This window comes from Tachypleus tridentatus, chromosome 6 (assembly GCF_004210375.1).
Source record: "Tachypleus tridentatus isolate NWPU-2018 chromosome 6, ASM421037v1, whole genome shotgun sequence".
Lineage (NCBI taxonomy): Eukaryota > Metazoa > Arthropoda > Merostomata > Xiphosura > Limulidae > Tachypleus > Tachypleus tridentatus.
In genome coordinates this window covers 91,828,484-91,847,285 of record NC_134830.1, presented here as the reverse complement: position 1 = coordinate 91,847,285, position 18,802 = coordinate 91,828,484, and the positions used below count along the sequence as shown (strand labels likewise).

The window sequence follows — 18,802 nt, the reverse complement described above, 5'->3', positions numbered from 1 at the left end:
AAGGCAAAATTTCCACAGTTTTCTGATGTATTTTAGCTACACGAACATCTATATCAGTGCTGTCGTCTGGCGGCTGTAAATTTAAGAAACGTCAAAAATCAGGTATGTGATATTTCTTTAAGAGATTATATGACTTTCTAAGGTTAGATGAATAATTTCTTAACGTCTTTGTAATTCTTACATGCTTATACATCAAGTATTTATATATTCAGTATTTCATACCAAAATCACCTCTGTTAAATTATGAGAGAGTTTTTTTCGTTGTTTTTCAGTTTCGGGCAAAGCTTGTTTGTTTGTTTGTTTTGGAATTTCGCACAAAGCTACTCGAGGGCTATCTGTGCTAGCCGTCCCTAATTTAGCAGTGTAAGACTAGAGGGAAGGCAGCTAGTCATCACCACCCACCACCAACTCTTGGGCTACCAACGAATAGTGGGATTGACCGTCACATTATAACGCCCCCACGGCTGAAAGGGCGAGCATGTTTGTTGTGAGGGGATTCGAACTCACGATCCTTGGATTACGAGTCGAGTGCCTTAACCCACCTGGCCATGCCGGGGCGTTTTAAGAAGGAAAACTGTGTGTATCCACCTTGTTCGCAAATATAAATTTGACACATATCGATATTCGCCCCCAAATGGCACAGCGCTAGAAATCGGGTTTTGATACCTGTGGTGGGCAGAGCACAGATAGCCCTTTGTATATCTTTGTGTTTAGTTCTAAACAAGCAAGCAAACATATCAACATTCAATAAACTTCGAAATTACTATTTCCAGCTACTTAAAATAATAATACGCAACATAATAAATCGAAAGCTCGTCCTAGGTAGATTACAAAATGTAAGACACATAAAAGACACAAAAATAAATACAAAGTAAAAAGTTTGTAGCGTATTGGGCTAAAATATACTTTAATAATAGAAGTATGTAAAAGGCAGGACCAGTATAGAGGGATCTATACCGTCCATTCAACTTAACTTCTACTTGCAAGCCTCACAAATTTTAGAAAAAGATGGAAGGGAAACAAGTAAGAGCAGACATGGATTCTCAAGGCCACAACGTCCTACATCTAAAACGTACCGCTTTCCGTTGTTGCAGAGGTACTTGTTCCTGAAGAAACAGAATTTTCAAACAGAAATAAATTTAAGTCGGTTTATTCTACTGAACTACTGGCGTGATAAGTGAAGTTTATCACGTGAAGTTAACATTCCAACTCCTATATTATCAGTTACTTAAAAATGGTTAAATTAAATATAAATTTTATTAAACGAATACAAATGGAATTGTATTTCGGAATTTTAGAAATATAATAATAAACTAAACCAACTACTCTAGACATTATATTGTTGAAGAGCGTGGATAAAGGATTTAACGTATGCTGAAACACGCATAAGCTAGTTACAAAAATTATAATTGGCGTAATTTAAGTAATTTTTATACGTATACATAAACCAAAACCGAGAGGTCCAGTGTGAAACTTAAAATTAAAGTCATCTGCCATAAACATTTCAACTAGATAAATTTAGCATAATTTCATGAATAAAAAAAGCGGTATGTTTTCGGACTTAAACGCTAAAATCCTGACTTCAGTCTCCGTGGTGGACATAGTAAATAATCCAATGTGGTTTTCCTCTAAATATAAAAATAAAACTGCAAAAAAACAAATAGTACAATTTTTAAGGAGAAATCTTATTTGCATGTTTGTGTGTGTATGTGTGTCAGGTGGATGAAATTATACAAACCAAATTAATTAATTATGTTACTTCCAGGTTATTTATGAGTGATTACCATATAGGCTGCAGACAATGAATGATTGTTGGGATGTTTAGGTTAAAGCAATTTCTACCTAATTATCTTCCATGACACTTATTTTGTTCTTCATTTATATTTTGGATTATATGGGGTAAAGAGAATATCCCTAAACCTTTTGGGTTATGTCTGTTAGACAGAGTATAACCCTCGGTATTCGTAGTAGGAAAGTTGTTTCAGCTGAGTAATTTTATAAATATATGTATATCAATAAGTAATGTGTTTTTTATCACATATGATAGTATTTTTCCATTTCAATAGGAAAAATGGTAACAATAGAGCGATTAATATTTTGACTATTTATCTATCGACCTGTAAAACAAAGAAATGTGGATTTAATGTATTTTTCATAAGCAGACGTTTAAGAAAATAAAAATGTAAGTTTCTATTACTAAGATAATAGTTTTCGTATGAAACTTATTTACTTGTTTAATATTAAACACAAAGCTACACAAGAGGATATATGTGCTGTGCACAACACCGATATCGAAACACAGTTTCAGCATTATAAGTCTTCAGACTCACTGCTGAACCATAGGGGCATATATGGAAACCAACAACCTGATTTTGATCATATTTATAAATATAAAAATGATCATAAGTAATAAATTAACAAGTTGCTTTTGAAATTAAGTAACGCAATATGCATGTTCATTAACAACTAATAGATTTAAAAGACTAAACAAATTATTGAGAGAATTATTCCGCATATTATGGTAAAACCAGAAATGTGTCATTTCTTTATTTGAGGTTTCGAGATCATATTAGTTAATTAGTTAGTTGCCTTCTCTTACTCGAATATCGTCCCACATGGGGCGACAAGAGATCTTCCCTTCCAGTTTTTGATCATTCCTTGTATGTCTTCTTTAATGGCGTTATGCCAGATATTATTTGGACGTCCGTGTTTCTTCCGGCCAGGTGATACCTAGAACAGTGCTGTCTTGATATGTCGAATATTTAGAAGTCTGATGAAAAGTTTGTTTGTTCGTATTGAATTTCGCGCAAAGCTACTCAAGGGCTACCTGCACTAGCCGTCCCTAATTTAGCAGTGTAAGACTAGAGGGAAGGCAGCGAGTCATCACCACTCACCGCCAACTCTTGGGCTACTATTTTACCAACGAATAGTGAGATTGACCGTCACATATACGACGCCCCCATGGCTGAAATGGCGATTCGAATCCGTGACCCTCATATTACGAGTCGAACACCTTAACCCACCTGGCCATACCGGACCCTGATGAAAGGACTAGCAATCTTCTATCTGCATTCTGTCACAATATCTTCAAGTCACCTATGTCGTAGGACTTTTTCATTGATTTTACAGAAAGATTACTGGTGGAAAACATTTTTGGTTGAATGTTATGATGCGGATCTGACGCTGTTCAATAAACATTATTTTCATCTTCTCCATACTTGTTCTTAGGCCAACTTTCTCGGCATTACACTTAAGATCAGTAGTCATATATTGTACTGTATCTGATGCTTGGTTCAGCAAAACTATTTCGTTAGAGAAGTACATATTCAATAGCCCTTGTTGTTGTCGCTATGAGACTCAGGCCCAGCCATTGCTCTTGTCACAATGAAATCGAAAACAATAAATAAAAAGCGATATAGAGATAGTATGCCACCTTGTCTCACTCTATTAACAATTTCAAAGATATTTGTGACAGCAACATTGGCTTTCACACAAAAACTAGAGTTTTTGTACGGTGCTTTGAAGATACTGATATATTTATCAGGTATGTCGTATGTTCGTACTAGTTTCCACAAAGACTGGTAAAGAGCTCCTTTAAAAGCCGTCTTAAAATTGATGAAGTTGGTTGTGAGAGGCTGCTGATGAATCTTCGTTTGCTCTCTTCGATGATCTGTCAAACTGCAAATACTTGTTTGCTATAAGACTATAAGGAATCTAGATTATTTTTCTTTGAGTATTTTATCCACATCTGCAGGGAAGCCCTTTGTTCTTTACATGAGGTTGAACAAATAACAAAATCATTTCGTTATGATGTTCTTGCCATGTTTCACGAATTGAAAAGATAACTGGCAGATTCCAGATTATTTGTTGTTTTTCAGGTATCTTGAGGCTATTTCTATCTCTGTGACAGATGTGTCATTCATGTTCACGTCGACTTCTAGAATGTTTTCTTAAGAGCTAAAATTAAAGGTAACCTGTGTGTAGACTTGGCTGGTTTAGGATTTCCCTGATATTTTCCACCAATCGTCCATTATGTTTGGACGATGCTGTAATTGTCAAGTTGCTTTGACAGTGTCCCTCCAATTTGTCTTTGATGAGTAAAACATTGTGCGTTGGGTGAAGAGGACTAGCTGCCTTCCCTCTAGTCTTACGCCGCTAAATTAGAGATGGCTAGTGCAGACAGTTCTAGTGTAGCTTTTTGTGAAATTCAAAATAAACAAACTTATTGAAGCTAAATCACAGAGGGTCGTTGATACTTACGTGAAACAAGAGATTCTGTTGTACTTCAGTTGCTAAAATGATGATGAAATCTGGCAAGTTACTTAAAAAACAGGGTAAAATACAACGGTGAATATTGTTTGGAAATTTATTTTGAAAACACGTCAATACATCTAGAAATTTGTAAATTGTACAACTTAATAGCAAATATTTCTGTGAATATTAGCCTATGATAAAATAATAATAACGCACGCGATTCATCTTTAAATAATGTGGATACAAATAAAACTCAATTTTAAAGCAAAGCTTTGTTTAGAATATATCGACGTTTAGATGTAGAGACTCAAAAAATTCTTAATTTACACTGTTGATGTTTATATTCTCAAGAAAGCTGGTATGAGTATTAAACATTTAATCAAAGTATAGAACAACGTTTCAACCTTCTTAGGTCATATTCAGCTGAACAAAGATGTTTGGCTCAGCTGTACGATAACAATATTTACACTTCTATGGTCAGATACATTTTGCTTTTTCCTACATCTCAAGAACTACATATTTTAGGAGATAAATACATATTTTCCTTCTACTACTTTATGATCATTATAGAAAATATTATCTGTTATGTCACTAGAACCTTTGTAGTTCTACTGCTAAATGAGTATTATTTGCTATAATATTTTAACGTCTTTCATAACTGTAAGGCTGCATAAATATTTCTACATAAAGTATCAGTTTTATACCATTGTAGTTTTAATATATCGATCTTACTCAGTACTGTATGGTAATAATCCTAATATCTCTCCAGTTAGATGTACACTTCTCTATGCAGTATCAGAGAAAAACTCAGTGTTACTTCCTACTTTATTCTAATAACCTTGTTTTCTCTGCACATTGATTATTATTATTGTATACAATATCAACCTTTATATCCAGAGAAATACAGTCATTACTCTCTACTGTATCAAGATATCCTCCATCTTTATGCTTTGTTTAGAAACTAAGTAGTTTTATTATTTTAAGATAAAAACATTAATAAAAAACGCACATTTTCGATATTCTTTTTAACTAAAAACCCATTCAAAGCAAGAATAAACAAATTTGAATAAATTTTTATGTAACAGACGCCATTTTAGCTTATCAGATGTATTTCTTAAGAACAATATGTTGTTACATCAGCACAAACTTTATTTATTTCGACGGTAATTTAATGCTACCATGTGAGTAAATTAGGAAAAGCTGTACATGTTTGAAGCAAAATAATTATATCTATACATACATGGTTGAGTATATTTTACAAAAATTATTTCAAAACATCGCCGCCTTTTTACAGCTTACGTTGCCACATCCAATCGTGATTTATTTGACGACCATAAATATTGACAATATCATCAAGGTGTAATTTCCATTGCAATAGGCTCCGTTATACAACTTGCATGTCCAAAACATTGTACTTCTTTGTGTTTTCTTTCCATAATCCAAGATGTTACAAGATGCCATGTTGATGAAGTTATGACTTGTTGTAAATCTCTTTCTAACTAGTGCTAGAGCCCCAAAATGATTATTTTTTCAATTGCCATTAAGTACAAGAATATTTTCCTCTTAGAAATTCTATATCCTCGATGATTTGAATGTATAAGTATTTTGTTTCAATGACATATGTTTTCAGTGGCATAATGCTACATACGTAGCGTCAAATAATACCAAACCATGTTTTGATTAATACTATTCCACCACCTTATGGCTGTTAAGTCAGTTACTTGTTAATTTGTATATTCATAATCGTTTTAATATAACACAGTCCTCTGTAAATAAGATCTTAGCCTGTTCTGGTAATCTTAATTTTATTATTACTTTACAGATGCTTTCGCTTTCGTCTAAAACAAACTCACAAAGTTTTGTCTAATTAAGTATAATTTTGTCACAGGCTTGACTGAAAAACAGAGTGAGATGTTGATGGATAAATCCTTAATGTGGCCATTTTGATATTTTCCAAGCTAGGCAATACACTTCAAGTTTCGTTATTAGTTAACTAGATATTGATTTGAATTAAGTTTAGCTTAATCTTGCCATTGGTTCAATCGTGTAGAAATATTTTCTTCTAGAATTTTTTATAGTTAGTATTTTTCTATAAAAATAACAATACAATTTACTATAATTTTATCTCTGAATGATTTTAATATATCAAATGGTTTATTTAATTACTGTAGCAGTTTGGTAATATTTAATAATCGTAGTTTATTTGAGAATTAAACCAACAAAAACTGTATTCTTCTACAGAAAACTGGCTCTCTCTAGTAACTGATAAGCAATACTTTTGTCCTGTAACACATAAGTGCCCAAATACATTCGCTTACATCTTGTTTTAGGATTGAGAACGATTTCTTTTTGCATAATTCATAATAAAATATGTTTTAGAAGTGTTTGTTTCTGCTATAAGTATTATAACAAAAATTTTCTGATATTTAAAACTAAATCTAATTAGTAATGAATTTATGCAATTATAAAACTTGCTAAAAAGAGTTTCCAGCGTTATAGATTAACATGTAGCATGACTTAGTCTGAAGGAAATCTTACTTTTGTTTGAAAGAAAAAAACTTTAAATACCGAAACGTCGTGAAATGTATAGTCTGTTATATCTATCTCGACAACAGTGAAGTTCATCTTTTTGGTTTTTATATTTACAAAACAAAAATAAAACAAATAGTGAAAATATATAATCGTAAACATTTATGTACATAACTGTCTGCATTTTTAAATTTGAAAGGGGTTTTAATTAAATTTATTACTTGTATAGCTAACATTAAAAATTTGGTATAAAAACTAGTGTTTACATTGTTTTTGAAAACGATAGATGGGAGTTTTCATTATCTTGTATCAGCATCCACACAAAACAAAATAAATGATTGTTTCAACTGTATACATTACTTCTAATTAAAATGAGTTTAGCGTTTTACTGTTGGAATAATTTAATAACATAGTCATAAGGTTTAGTATGATGAAATTAATTTTGTCTGCTTGTTAAGTGTGTTATTGATCTTGAAAAGAAATCCAGATTAGAGATAGAAATTCAGACTTTAATTTTGTATTTGTTTTTATACCACAATAAACAGATAAATTAAGGAACGTAACTTAATGGGTTCTATGTGTAGTATTTTATCATATTTTGTTTTCACTAAGGATATTTAAAATAATCGTCTACATGGTTACGAGAATTCACATATAAATTCTTGTATTCAGTTCCAAGAGCCATTAAAATTCATCTTGGTTTTGAATTTATACTACAGTTTTCAAGTGCTCTCCTCTATTGAAATCAATTTTGTAGGTAATCGTGTCAGTCAAACCTTTAAAATTACCTAGATTTATCACTTTTGGTACCCCCTCATGAGGCTTCAGATTTTTGATTTCTTTACATACCTGTAAAAAAATAAGTTTTGTCAAAAGTTCTGCTATGAGCTCAAAAATCAATAAAAAAGAAACACAAATGTATAAATGTGAATTATTCTACAAATTAACTGATTCAAGTACATTTTATAATCCGTTTATTGCAAAGACAAATCTCTAATATGCTAAAAATAGTTTAATTATCTACTTCTAGCTGTGATTAATTAAAGTGAATAAAGCAAAACAAAAGACAAGTTTGTCTTCATAAATCTAACTGAATATTATGAAGCTGTCATCTTTCCATAGGACAATCATCAATTTCTATACATTCTTCCTTGTATATAACCTTCCCCTCAGGATAGAAGTAACCAGGTATGCAGAACTCTTCAGTATTACATTGGTCGTCCTCACTGGTTGCTGGACACGGGGACAGTCATATCATTGAAAGCCATTCATGCATTCTCGTTGAGCATTATTAAGATCCATGTTTCCATCTGTGTGTTAGAGATAGAAATTTATTACGAATATACTTCTGTTTTCTTTACTTTCCAGTAGTGCTTGATGACTCGTATTACTTATTTACATATTATATTGTTGTCTTTTCATTATTCAGCTAATCGACTGAAATATTCAATACAGTTACAGCTGTAACTAGAGCAATCAAAGTACGATACTTTGTAAACACGATCCCTCGAACTCACTATGTTTTATGTGATTCCAGAGATTGTACGCATTACGAGATAAAACAGAAATAAAACGAAATTAACTTGTAACTGACGTACCTAAAAGTTTAGGTTGACAGTAAATAGCCATGAACATGATTTAAAACACTTTGTGAAGATTTATGATAAAATAAGTTGCTGATAAGTCATTACATGAAAAGGTTGTATGGATAGTAGATCAACCACATAACAAGGTTTGTATAAATAAATACTACCATATCTAATTAATAAATACATGTATACATTTGTGTTTAAATAATGTTTATAATTAATATTACAAACACTTAGAACGTACCTTTTTCTGCTTAAGTACTAACAATAACGATAACACAACATAGAAACACAGATGTCTTCATCGTGTAGTACATATATATATTTATATGTACTATAAAGTTCAGATTCACTACATGTTTATAAGCAAACAGATTAAGACACTTTCACATTTCCTCGTCAGCCTACTTTATTTTGGTATTATTTCTATGTGTATATATATGTTATGTGTCTGTGAAAGTAAATTTTAAAGAGAAGCTTACTTACTTATTAGTCACCGTCCGTAATTCTAAAGTGATAGAAGAGAGAAAAGCAAATTGTCAACACCACCAACTGCCAACACATTGTCTACTCTTTACGAAAGAGTAAGATTATAAGTAATAGTAATAAGAAATAGTAAGATTGCAGGTCGAGCTCGTTGACCACCAAGCATTTATCTTTATGCCATGGTAAAAATGAGATCTTAAATGGAAATGATTATGAGTAATTGAATTATTATATTGGCGTAAACCGTACCTTGACTGCTAAGTACTTCATTTCATAACTTAAAAAGAAAAGTCCTCACTTCGGAGGACCGGGTTCAAAAAACAGGTTTAGAAAAAATAAGATAAATCATATAGTAACATGACTTCATAATAACGAACTTTGGCTCAGTGCATGATTACAACAGGTATTCTAAAAACATACCTCCAATTCTGTCTTATATAATTTTCCATTGAGCTTCAAATGACTGTCAAATTAAAAGGTCACTTAGTCCGTTTCAGTTAAACTGGTTGTAAATGAAAAACTTTAATTCTCATGACAGTAAAACGTTCAGAGATATAGAGATAACAACATGTTTACCTGAAAAGAATTCTTCTTATTCGGTTACAAAATGTTCTTTATGAGAAGTTCGTCACAAACAGTTTATATACAGTTTGGATGCTAACCTTTCTGATTTAGAACAGTCACTATACAGTAGAAACAGGTGAAGATCTGTCTCTTGGTAATCATTCCCCACGTGATACCCTTTGTTTTCTTCTTGGATACAGTTATTTCAATTTGTAAATAATGTTTACGATAACATATACATCAGGGCTTATAAAAGAAAATCTAAAATGTGAAATTTTCTAGCTAAAATACCAATGTTTGTGTGAGACGACATTTTCTAAAGATGACCTTCCGGTGTTATTGTGCTTTCATGCACCACAACGACAAGATATCAAAGTGAGGTGGGATCTGTGTAACGCCGAAACTCAGAAATTTTAACATTACACGAAATTCATTAACCGAAAATATTATATCACACAGCTGAAGTAGGAATTATACAAAAAAGAAACAATATAGGTAGACTAGCCTATATTGACTGTATGAAGTACAGATAGAAATGAATGCCTCACACTGGTATCTAAATTCGTCATTACAAACAGAAACACAGTGTGTTAGGATAATAATGGTAATAAAACAGAAAAAGCGAAAAAAAGGTTAGTACGTAACAAAGGCTTTTAGACTTGCTATACAAAGGTGGACAGTATTAAATCTAATATTAATCATGAGCCACAAGTTTTATATATTACTTTTATTTTAATATGGTATCAAAAACTCCTTATTTCTTTTTGTATTTCTCTACAGTGGCTTAGCGGTAAATCTGATTGTTTATAACGTTGAAAACGAGTTTTTGACATTCTACGTGAGCACAGATCAAATGGCCCACTATATATATATAAGAATGAATTTATAGGGCTTATATTCCATCCTTAGTAAATTGACAGCTAATTTTTTCTTATTATTTTGTTCAAAGTTGTAAAAGAGTTTTCATATATTTTATGATGTGTCTTTGTGTACCATATTACACTGTGCAACAAATTTCAGGTTCAAAAAAAGTACAAGTTAAGTAAGACTTGTTTCTGGGTCAAAAAATTGTCCTGATTCTGAATCTGACCTTTATTCCTCCAGATTAGGCACCGTTTTCCTGTACCATGAACCATATGTTTTATAATATACTGCAAAATATCGCGTATTGAACACAACATTGCAAATACTGAAAGTTACAAAGAACAAAACAAAAAATTTAGTTGGTATAATAAAACATTTATTGATTATGAATTAAAAACACACACCTGTCAGTTTAAACAACTTTTGTTCTTCTAAGCCTCTTGTGTGGAGTGTGATCTTCTTTTTTTATACCCCAGCAGTAGTCTGCCAACATGCCGGGGTTCCATTTTCCTTTCGTCGCTCCATCACTGAAATATTTTGATGGAATCTCTCGCCATGTTCATCACTCACATCACCAAGATTTTCCGCAAAGAAATTCAAATGAGAGTGGAGCACATGAACTTTTAGAGACATGTTACATCCAATATCATGATAATGACTCAGCAGATCATTCACAACTTGCACATAGTCTTCTGAACGATGGTTCCCCAGGAAGTTATCACAAACTTTCTTGAATGACTCAAAGGCAAGCTTCTCTTTTCTCTTGAGATGTGTGATGAAGGTTTCATCAAGTACAATTTTTCGAATTTGGGGACCTATGAAGATACCTTCTTTAATTTTAGCTTGACTCAGGGAAGGGAACTTCTCTGCAAGATATGCAAATGTGGAGGATTCCTTGTCCAAGGCTTTCATAAATTGCTTAAACAAACCAAGTTTAATATGCAAAGGTGGTAAAAGAATTCTATCACTTTTCACAAGTGGTTTGTGCATGATGTTATGTTTTCCTTGCTCAATTTCATCTCGGATCGGCCAATCCTTGCGTACATAATGTTCAGTTCTTGCTCTGGAGTTCCATAAGCACAGGAAGCAGCAAAATTTAGTATAGCTAGGCTGAAGGCCAATAAGCATGGCCACAACCTTGAAATCTGCACAAATATGCCAGTTATGGTCATCATACTGTATGCTTGTTAGAATTGCTTTCAGATTTTCATATGATTCTTTCATGGTTGTGCTATAAGCTATGGGAAGAGAAGGCAGAGTGTTACCATTGTGTAGCAGAACAGCTTTGATGCTGTCCTTGGATGCATCTATGCAAAGTCGCCAGTTGGTGTTATCATATGGTATTTCCAGTTGCTCAAAAAGTTCAGTGATGTCATTACAAAAGCATAAGTCATCCTTCATGGTGAATAATGCAAGCAGATCCTCTGTACGTTTCCTGTACAGTGTTATCTTCACTCCTTTTTCAAGAAGATTACGTTCTTGAAGCCTTGATGCCAGAAACTCACTTTTGTCTTTGGTTAAATAGAGATCCCTGCACAAGTCATTTAGAGCCTCTTGAGAAAATGGTATTGGTTTATTCTCGCTTTCTGGATGATTGGGCTCCACATATTCACCACTGGAATGTTCATCTGCACTGCTGGAACTCTGCATTTCTTGATCTGGAGGTTTGGGCACAGGTAAATTTTCTGAGTGCTCTACTGGGCGCATTGCTGATTGCAAATTTGGGTAAACAATGTGTTTCTTTTTATTTGCTGTAGTACAGCCTGTAAAGTTTTGCTGACAGAAATAACAATCATTAGAGTGATCTTTCTGCTCACGCCAAATCATTGGCACACCAAACTTCATGTGAACATTTTTTCCTGCATACCAGGCACTCAATGTCTTCACACATGTAAGGCAACACACATGAGGAGCCCATGACTTGTCCTGGTCTCCTAAGTCACAAACAAAGTACGCCTTGTACATTTTCTTGATATGGCGTGTAATACTGCGCTTTTCTTTAGCAACAGTTAATTCCCCACATATGTAACTAAATCTGTTTGGATCATTTTTACACTGTCTTGCACTCATTGTTGAAAACAAATAAGATCTGAAAGAAAAAAGATAAATAACATTAAACACAAGCTTTGACGTATAAAGTATTAAGTGATAAACTCAATTAAATATAAGCACACAATAATAAACCAAAAATATGATTTTAAACTGTACTGTGCTATTTATCACAAAACATTGTACGTGTTACTAAGATTGGTCTCTAGCCCTGGGTTGAAAACCATTTTACAATGCAGTAGAGAATTTTATTTAATAATAATGACAAAAAGGGTATACAGTGACAATTCTGCAAAAACCATGCCTAATTCAACAAAAAGAAGGCCAGAAATGGATTTCTCATGTCATTTTGCATATAAAAATGGCCACAGATCTCTTGTACTTTTTTGAGTGTTGCACAGTGTTATCAGTGCTGTTTTCACGTTATTACAAATCACATCACTGTCTCATTTTCAAGTAAAATCCACAGTCTACACAGTTAACAGGTCTGATGTTAAACATTTTGTTTTCATAAAAACTCATAATAATCTCAAACTTAGAGACATGCCAAGTACCAATCAAACTTTCATCTCATACAGATCAGCCAAAAATGCAAGTTAAACTTATCTAGTGCAAAATCATTTAAAGAAACTTAATAATGGCCAATGTTAGCTTCATTCATATCTCCTACAAACTACATATGTCAGCAACAGCTAGACGTCCCTAATTTAGCAGTGAAAGACCAGAGGGAAGACAACTAGTCATCACCACCCCCGCCAACGAATAGTAGAATTGACCGTACTTAATAATGACCTCATAGCTAAAAAGACGGGCATATTTTGGGGACAGGGATTCGAATCCGTCACCCTCAGAAGTCATGCTCTGTAATCGAACTTGATTAATCGTGAGAAATGAGGCAAAATTTCTGACAACTTTTAAGCTCCTAGTCAATGTTAAAACATAAACAAGATTTTTTTTTACTGTGTGTGTGTGTCATAATTGTTATGTTTTGTGTTCTTAGTACTAAGCGGAACAGCTTACCCATTTGGCACTGCAAGTGTGATTTTACCAAAGTAAAATAATCAGCTTTTAAACTACTAAATATTATTTGTTTATTTGCTTTTGGGTATTCGTGCAAAGTTACTGAAGACATATCCATGCGATTCGTTCCTAGTTTTGAACTAATAAACAAGAAAGAAGGAAGTCAACATCACGCATCACGAGCTCTTGGGCTACTCTTCTTCAAGCGAATAGTGGATTTCTTAATAAAAACTTACCTAATGTGACTTTGTGCTTTCTGGTGAATAATTATAAAATGATCCCAACGGTTGCGTTTAGTCCAGAGTCTTTTTATTATTTAAGGCATTATTGTAAAACAATATGTTGTATCATTGCTCTACTTTAGAAGTAAATTTATTTTACGTCATTTAGAAGACAATGAAAACTTGTGATTGATTTCATGTCCACACTAATGCCCACACTTTGGATGATGTATACCAAACACTGAACAGTTGTCTCCAGGTCGAATGGATTAAACATTATATAGCTGTCTCAAATTACGTAAACAATATTGTGCTTTAGTGTCAGACGACATCGACATAACATTGTACAATAGTGTCAAACGACAAACATTATGTATTTATTTTAGATGATGTAAACCAAACATTGTATACAGTTGTCTCCGCTCTCGTTAATCAAACATTATATAATATTGCCAGGTCAGTTAGACAAAATATTTTACATTTGTCTCAGGTAATGAGAATAAAAAATGACTTAGACACTCCTCTGTCAAGAGAACCAGTAGTTACTTGTCTAAAGCTCCAAATAGAGTGAACAAACCAATGTGTAATTGATAACAGGTAGGGTTTCAAATATTTTCAAGAAACATTATTTAAGTTTCATTCAAACTGCTATAAATTAATATTTTGTTGTCAATGTATATAAGGTAAACAAAACATTGTTTTATTGTCTGCAGGCTAAGTAAACCAATATTTGTTTGCGGCAGGAAGTGGTAGGATTTTTCAAGTCAGGTGAGTCAAGCGATACTTAGATCCTATTAAACCAGAGATTGATTAAGTACCTTCCAAACAGGTAGGTATGCAATCCATGTTTTAGGTACTTTTGATTTATAAAAACTGGGCATTGTTCAGCTGTCTACAGATCAAGAAATTATATTTGCATCACTGTTCTTGTTTGGTACTGTAGTGCGTCCACTTGTAGGGCTCCATGGTGGGTAAGGTCAGTGGGCACTGAAATATTCCTTTTTCTTTTATGGATCCTCCAAATAAAACGTTAAATAAAATATTGAAAAAAACAGTCCATAGGTAAATGACAATAATGTGTCATTGATTGCGTTATAATGTGACGCGCAATCCCACTATTCGTTGGTAAAAGAGTAGCCCAAGAGTTGGCAAATTTGGATCGTAATTAGTAAGAAACAATTCGGTGTCATTGGGCCGTTCTCATAGGACCCAGCATAGCCAGGTGGTTAGGGCGCTCGACTTGCAATCTGAGGATCGAGGGTTCGAATCCTTGTCGCACTAAATAGTCTCACTTTTCTAGCGTTAGTGGTGTTATAATGGTAAAAAAGTAGCTCAAGAGTTGGCGGTGCGTGGTAATGACTATCTGCTTTCCCTCTACTCCTACACTGCTAAATTAGAGACAGCTAGCTCAGATAGCTTTGCACAAAAAGCAAACAAACCGTTGTAAAACAAAATTCAAGTTTCACATTTTTGTACAATTATAGCTGAGAACTATTTAAAACTACACTAAGCGCGACTGGTTTGTAATAACTTAGTCTTCTTTCAACTTCACGAGGATTACTACTGTACTATACCTTAATTTCTCAAATTGTGTATAATAGCAATGAGCAATAATTTACATACATGTTGTTTTTCCCTTTAGTTTTCTAAATGTGTATATGTGGTATCTAATGATTTGTAAAAGTATTCACAAACATCAAAATTAGGAAAAGTAAAACAATGACTAAAGTTTTATGTCGATCTACATCCTACACAACACTATACGGCTTATATTATAATAGTAAAAAATACACACATATGTATATTTAGAACGAGGACTATAATATATATTTACTCTCGAAACTTACATTCGCCAAAAAGATTTAATAACTATGATACTCAACTTCTTTGCTTTGAACAATCTGGGAATGTGTAGAAATGCCCATTTAAGGACATTCTATTCAGCTTAAAAACAACCGGATAAAACATTTCAATATTAATTTGTATGAAAATGCAACGTACCTTTGACCCAACAATATGATTTATATAAACACTGAGACAAACTTCCACCAATTTAGCGTTATGTCTTCTGGCTTACGACACTTTACACTCTTACTCGAAAAGGTTGTTACATGTGGTATTTTGACCTTGTTTGTCCCTTATTTGTTATTTTTCTTGTGTTTTTAATGTATGCAATGCCTTTCCTTTGGTAATTATTGGTAAGTATGTTTATAACATGAGCATTCGTGTAATATTTCATGATTCTGTCTTTTTTATGGAAATTTCTGTAGAACTTAAGATCTGTACCACCAGAAATGGACTTTTTTCTCCACTTCTAATAAGACCATCATTTTGTAAAAATATTTAGTATCAATCTGAAACTTTCAGTAAACGTGAAACAACTACATTCACATCACAATATTTAACTCAATAACGTGTGTGGTCCCCGCGTGCTGCAAAGCAATAATATTCGCTACGCGGCGTGGCATACTCTTAGCTAACGTTGGAATTCTGTTCCACTCTTCAGTCAGTGCCTGGTGTAACTACTGTAAGGTTGAAGGGGGATCGTTCCTATTCCTGACTGCACAGCCATGTTCGTCCCAGAGATGCTCTATCGGGTTGGTAACCTGGCTTAGAGATGGTTGCTCAAGGGCCAACACACAGCGTTGTTGCAAAAAATCTTGCAATTTGAGAGCATTACGAGCCGGTGCATTGTCCTGCTGCAGCCGAAATTGTCCTTGGCAAATGGCAGTAAGTGGCGATCCAGGATATCCTGATACATAGCACTAGTGACGTTTTAATCCAGAATGGCCAATTGGCTGACAGCTGCAGAACAGAATGTACCCCAGTTGTGCAATGAACCTCCGCCTCCTGCGACGTTAGGTCGAACATTTTCATCATTCAGCTGTTCTTCACAAAGCCTGTACACTCGTATCCGTCCATCTGTGGGGTAGAGCAGAAATCTAGATGCGTCAGCAAAACCTACATGATTCCAATGTGCGATTGTCAGATTACAGTATCGCTGAGTCCGCTGCAGCCTGTTGTTGCGATGTCTAGCAGTCAGTTTAAAATTTTTGAGCATCCGTCTTGCTCTGTATCCAGCTTGTACCAGCCGTCGATTAACCGTCTGGCGTAAAATCTGGATCAGTTTTTGCGCACGTAACTCAGAAGTAATCGACTTGCAGGACATCGTAAGGTTTCGACAAGCAATAGTGAGGATCCGACAATCACCGCGTGCTGTATTGGCACGTGGACGGCCCGTAGGTCTGCTGAGACTCATTCCTCTGGTTGCAGCTCTTCTTCTGAGAACTCTGTTGACGGTCTGCCTGGATACACTACGTCGTCTTGTAATATTGCCTTGTTTCAACCCAGCGTTGTCGTAGGCAACCATCTGACTTCTCAAATCTACATTAGTAGGACCTGGCATAATGTCGCCAACAGGTAGGATACAAAAATAACACCTCACCCCAGCCACTGCGTCTGGGACAAGTCTTAGAATACTGCCATGTTTAAGGGATTAAACCGACTCAAAATGAACTCGGTTAATGCAGAGTAGTAGATAAATAAAACTTGAAAGTTTAAAGGCAATACGCAAAGTGAATTTAGTTTTAAAATGATATAAATGACCAAAAATCACATTTTGCGAACATGTAACAACATTTTTGAGCAAAAGTGTAAATAAGCATTGATACGAGTGATGGACCGAGCAGAGATAACCCATTGTTTAGTTTTGTGCTCAACAAAACCAGTTAACCGACACTGAGACAATAAAATAAAATAACGTAACAAACTGCGATTGCATTATTCTCTATTTAGACAAATAACAATAGACAGTGAAAACCAAATCACCGTCTATTCACCACAACCAGTTCGGTTAACTGAACAGTTTGAAACACACAAACTTTTTGAATTCGTGAATGTATGTACAGTTTCTAGTTCTCAATATGTACTCCATTGGAGCAACGGAAAATATGCGGACTTACAACTCTAAAAACTACAGTTCGATTCCACATAGTAGACATAGCTGGTAGTCCACTGTGGCTTTATTCTTAAACAAACAAATACACATACTTCAGACGTAACACCTATTAGTATTACATAGGCACGTCATGGCCAGATGGTTAGGTTGCACGATTCGTAAACTGAGAGTCGCGGGTTCGCATCCCTCACACCAAACATGCTCGCCATTTCAACCGTGGGGGCGTTATAACGTTACGGCCAATCCTACTATTCGTTGGTAAAAGAGTAGCCCAACATTTTGTGGTGGGTGGTGGTGACTAGCTTCCTTCCCTCTAGTCTTACACTGCTAAATTAGGAAAGGCTAGCGCAGATAGCCCTCGAGTAGCTTTGCGCGAAATTCAAAAACAAACAAAACAATTATTACATATAAGTACTATCACAGGTCGTTAAATTATATATTACTCTAAAATATTTTAAAAAATAATATTTATTATACTTGCTTTAAAATCTTAAAATAAATTTTACTATTTTTAGGTGTGTCTATATAAATATCAAAGTACTTTCAAAGGCAGGACGAGAAATAAATGATAAAATGAAGTCAGTTTTTCCTCAGGGATTCACGGTTTCTTAGGTTATTTATTACCGTTTTTAGGACCAAACTCCAAGAAATATTCGAATGTTTGAAAACGCACACCTGAAGAGAAATTATTTTACATTTTATTTTTAAATAAATAAGATTGTTCTGAACTAATTAAGAATATTTCATGCTTACTAAACGTAACAATGTCAGAACTGCAGATAATTATGCTACAGTTATGCAACATACAATTAAAAAGTGAAATAAAACTACTTTCCATGTCATCTTTAACCTACAGCAAGAAAATGAAAGTCATTTGTTTGAGATTTTTATTGTTTATTTGTCAGTTAAATAATTTGCTGTAATTTTTATGCAGAATTTTTTGAAAACATTTAAAACAATTTATTAATTCTTGTTCACAATTGGTTTTGAATGACAGAGAAATAAAATTTTTCTTTCCTATTTCTAAGCCATGCAAGGATGGACGTTTTTACAAATGTACACTTACTAAACACAAAATGAACCTTTTGTAACTTAACTGACATCACTTATCGGGTAATAGACAAACAATTTTTTCCTCTTTTGACAAATTGAACGCTCCGATAAACATTTCAATGGAGTTCCAATCTATTAAGTAAATCCAGAAAAATAAAAACACCAGCCTTCCATAGAATATAATGATTATAACTTTGTAACTTTACAAGTATAGT

The 18,802-nt window shown here is 33.8% G+C and overlaps 1 protein-coding gene and 1 long non-coding RNA gene across 2 annotated transcripts in view; one reads left to right on the top strand and one right to left on the bottom strand.

Moving 5' to 3' along the window:
- Positions 1–7,740: 7,740 nt before the first annotated feature.
- LOC143254613 (uncharacterized) lies at positions 7,741–12,067 on the bottom strand. The gene is made up of 2 exons (XM_076509763.1): positions 10,691–12,067; positions 7,741–8,093 (listed from the first exon to the last, which is right to left on the bottom strand). The coding sequence occupies exon 1, from the start codon at positions 11,991–11,993 to the stop codon at positions 10,752–10,754; it is 1,242 nt and encodes a 413-aa protein (XP_076365878.1). The 5' UTR covers positions 11,994–12,067; the 3' UTR covers positions 7,741–8,093; positions 10,691–10,751.
- Positions 12,068–15,809: 3,742 nt separating this feature from the next.
- The window catches only part of LOC143253040 (uncharacterized), a 64,073-nt gene continuing 61,080 nt past the window's right edge, over positions 15,810–18,802 (top strand). Inside the window, exon 1 of the long non-coding RNA XR_013029308.1 lies at positions 15,810–16,996. This is a non-coding gene — a long non-coding RNA (uncharacterized LOC143253040). The remainder of the gene's footprint in view (positions 16,997–18,802) is intronic.

Coding starts and splice junctions, on each gene's coding strand:
- LOC143254613 (XM_076509763.1), bottom strand. CDS start 11,993: ATGCGCCCAGTAGAGCACTCAGAAAATTTACCTGTGCCCAAACCTCCA.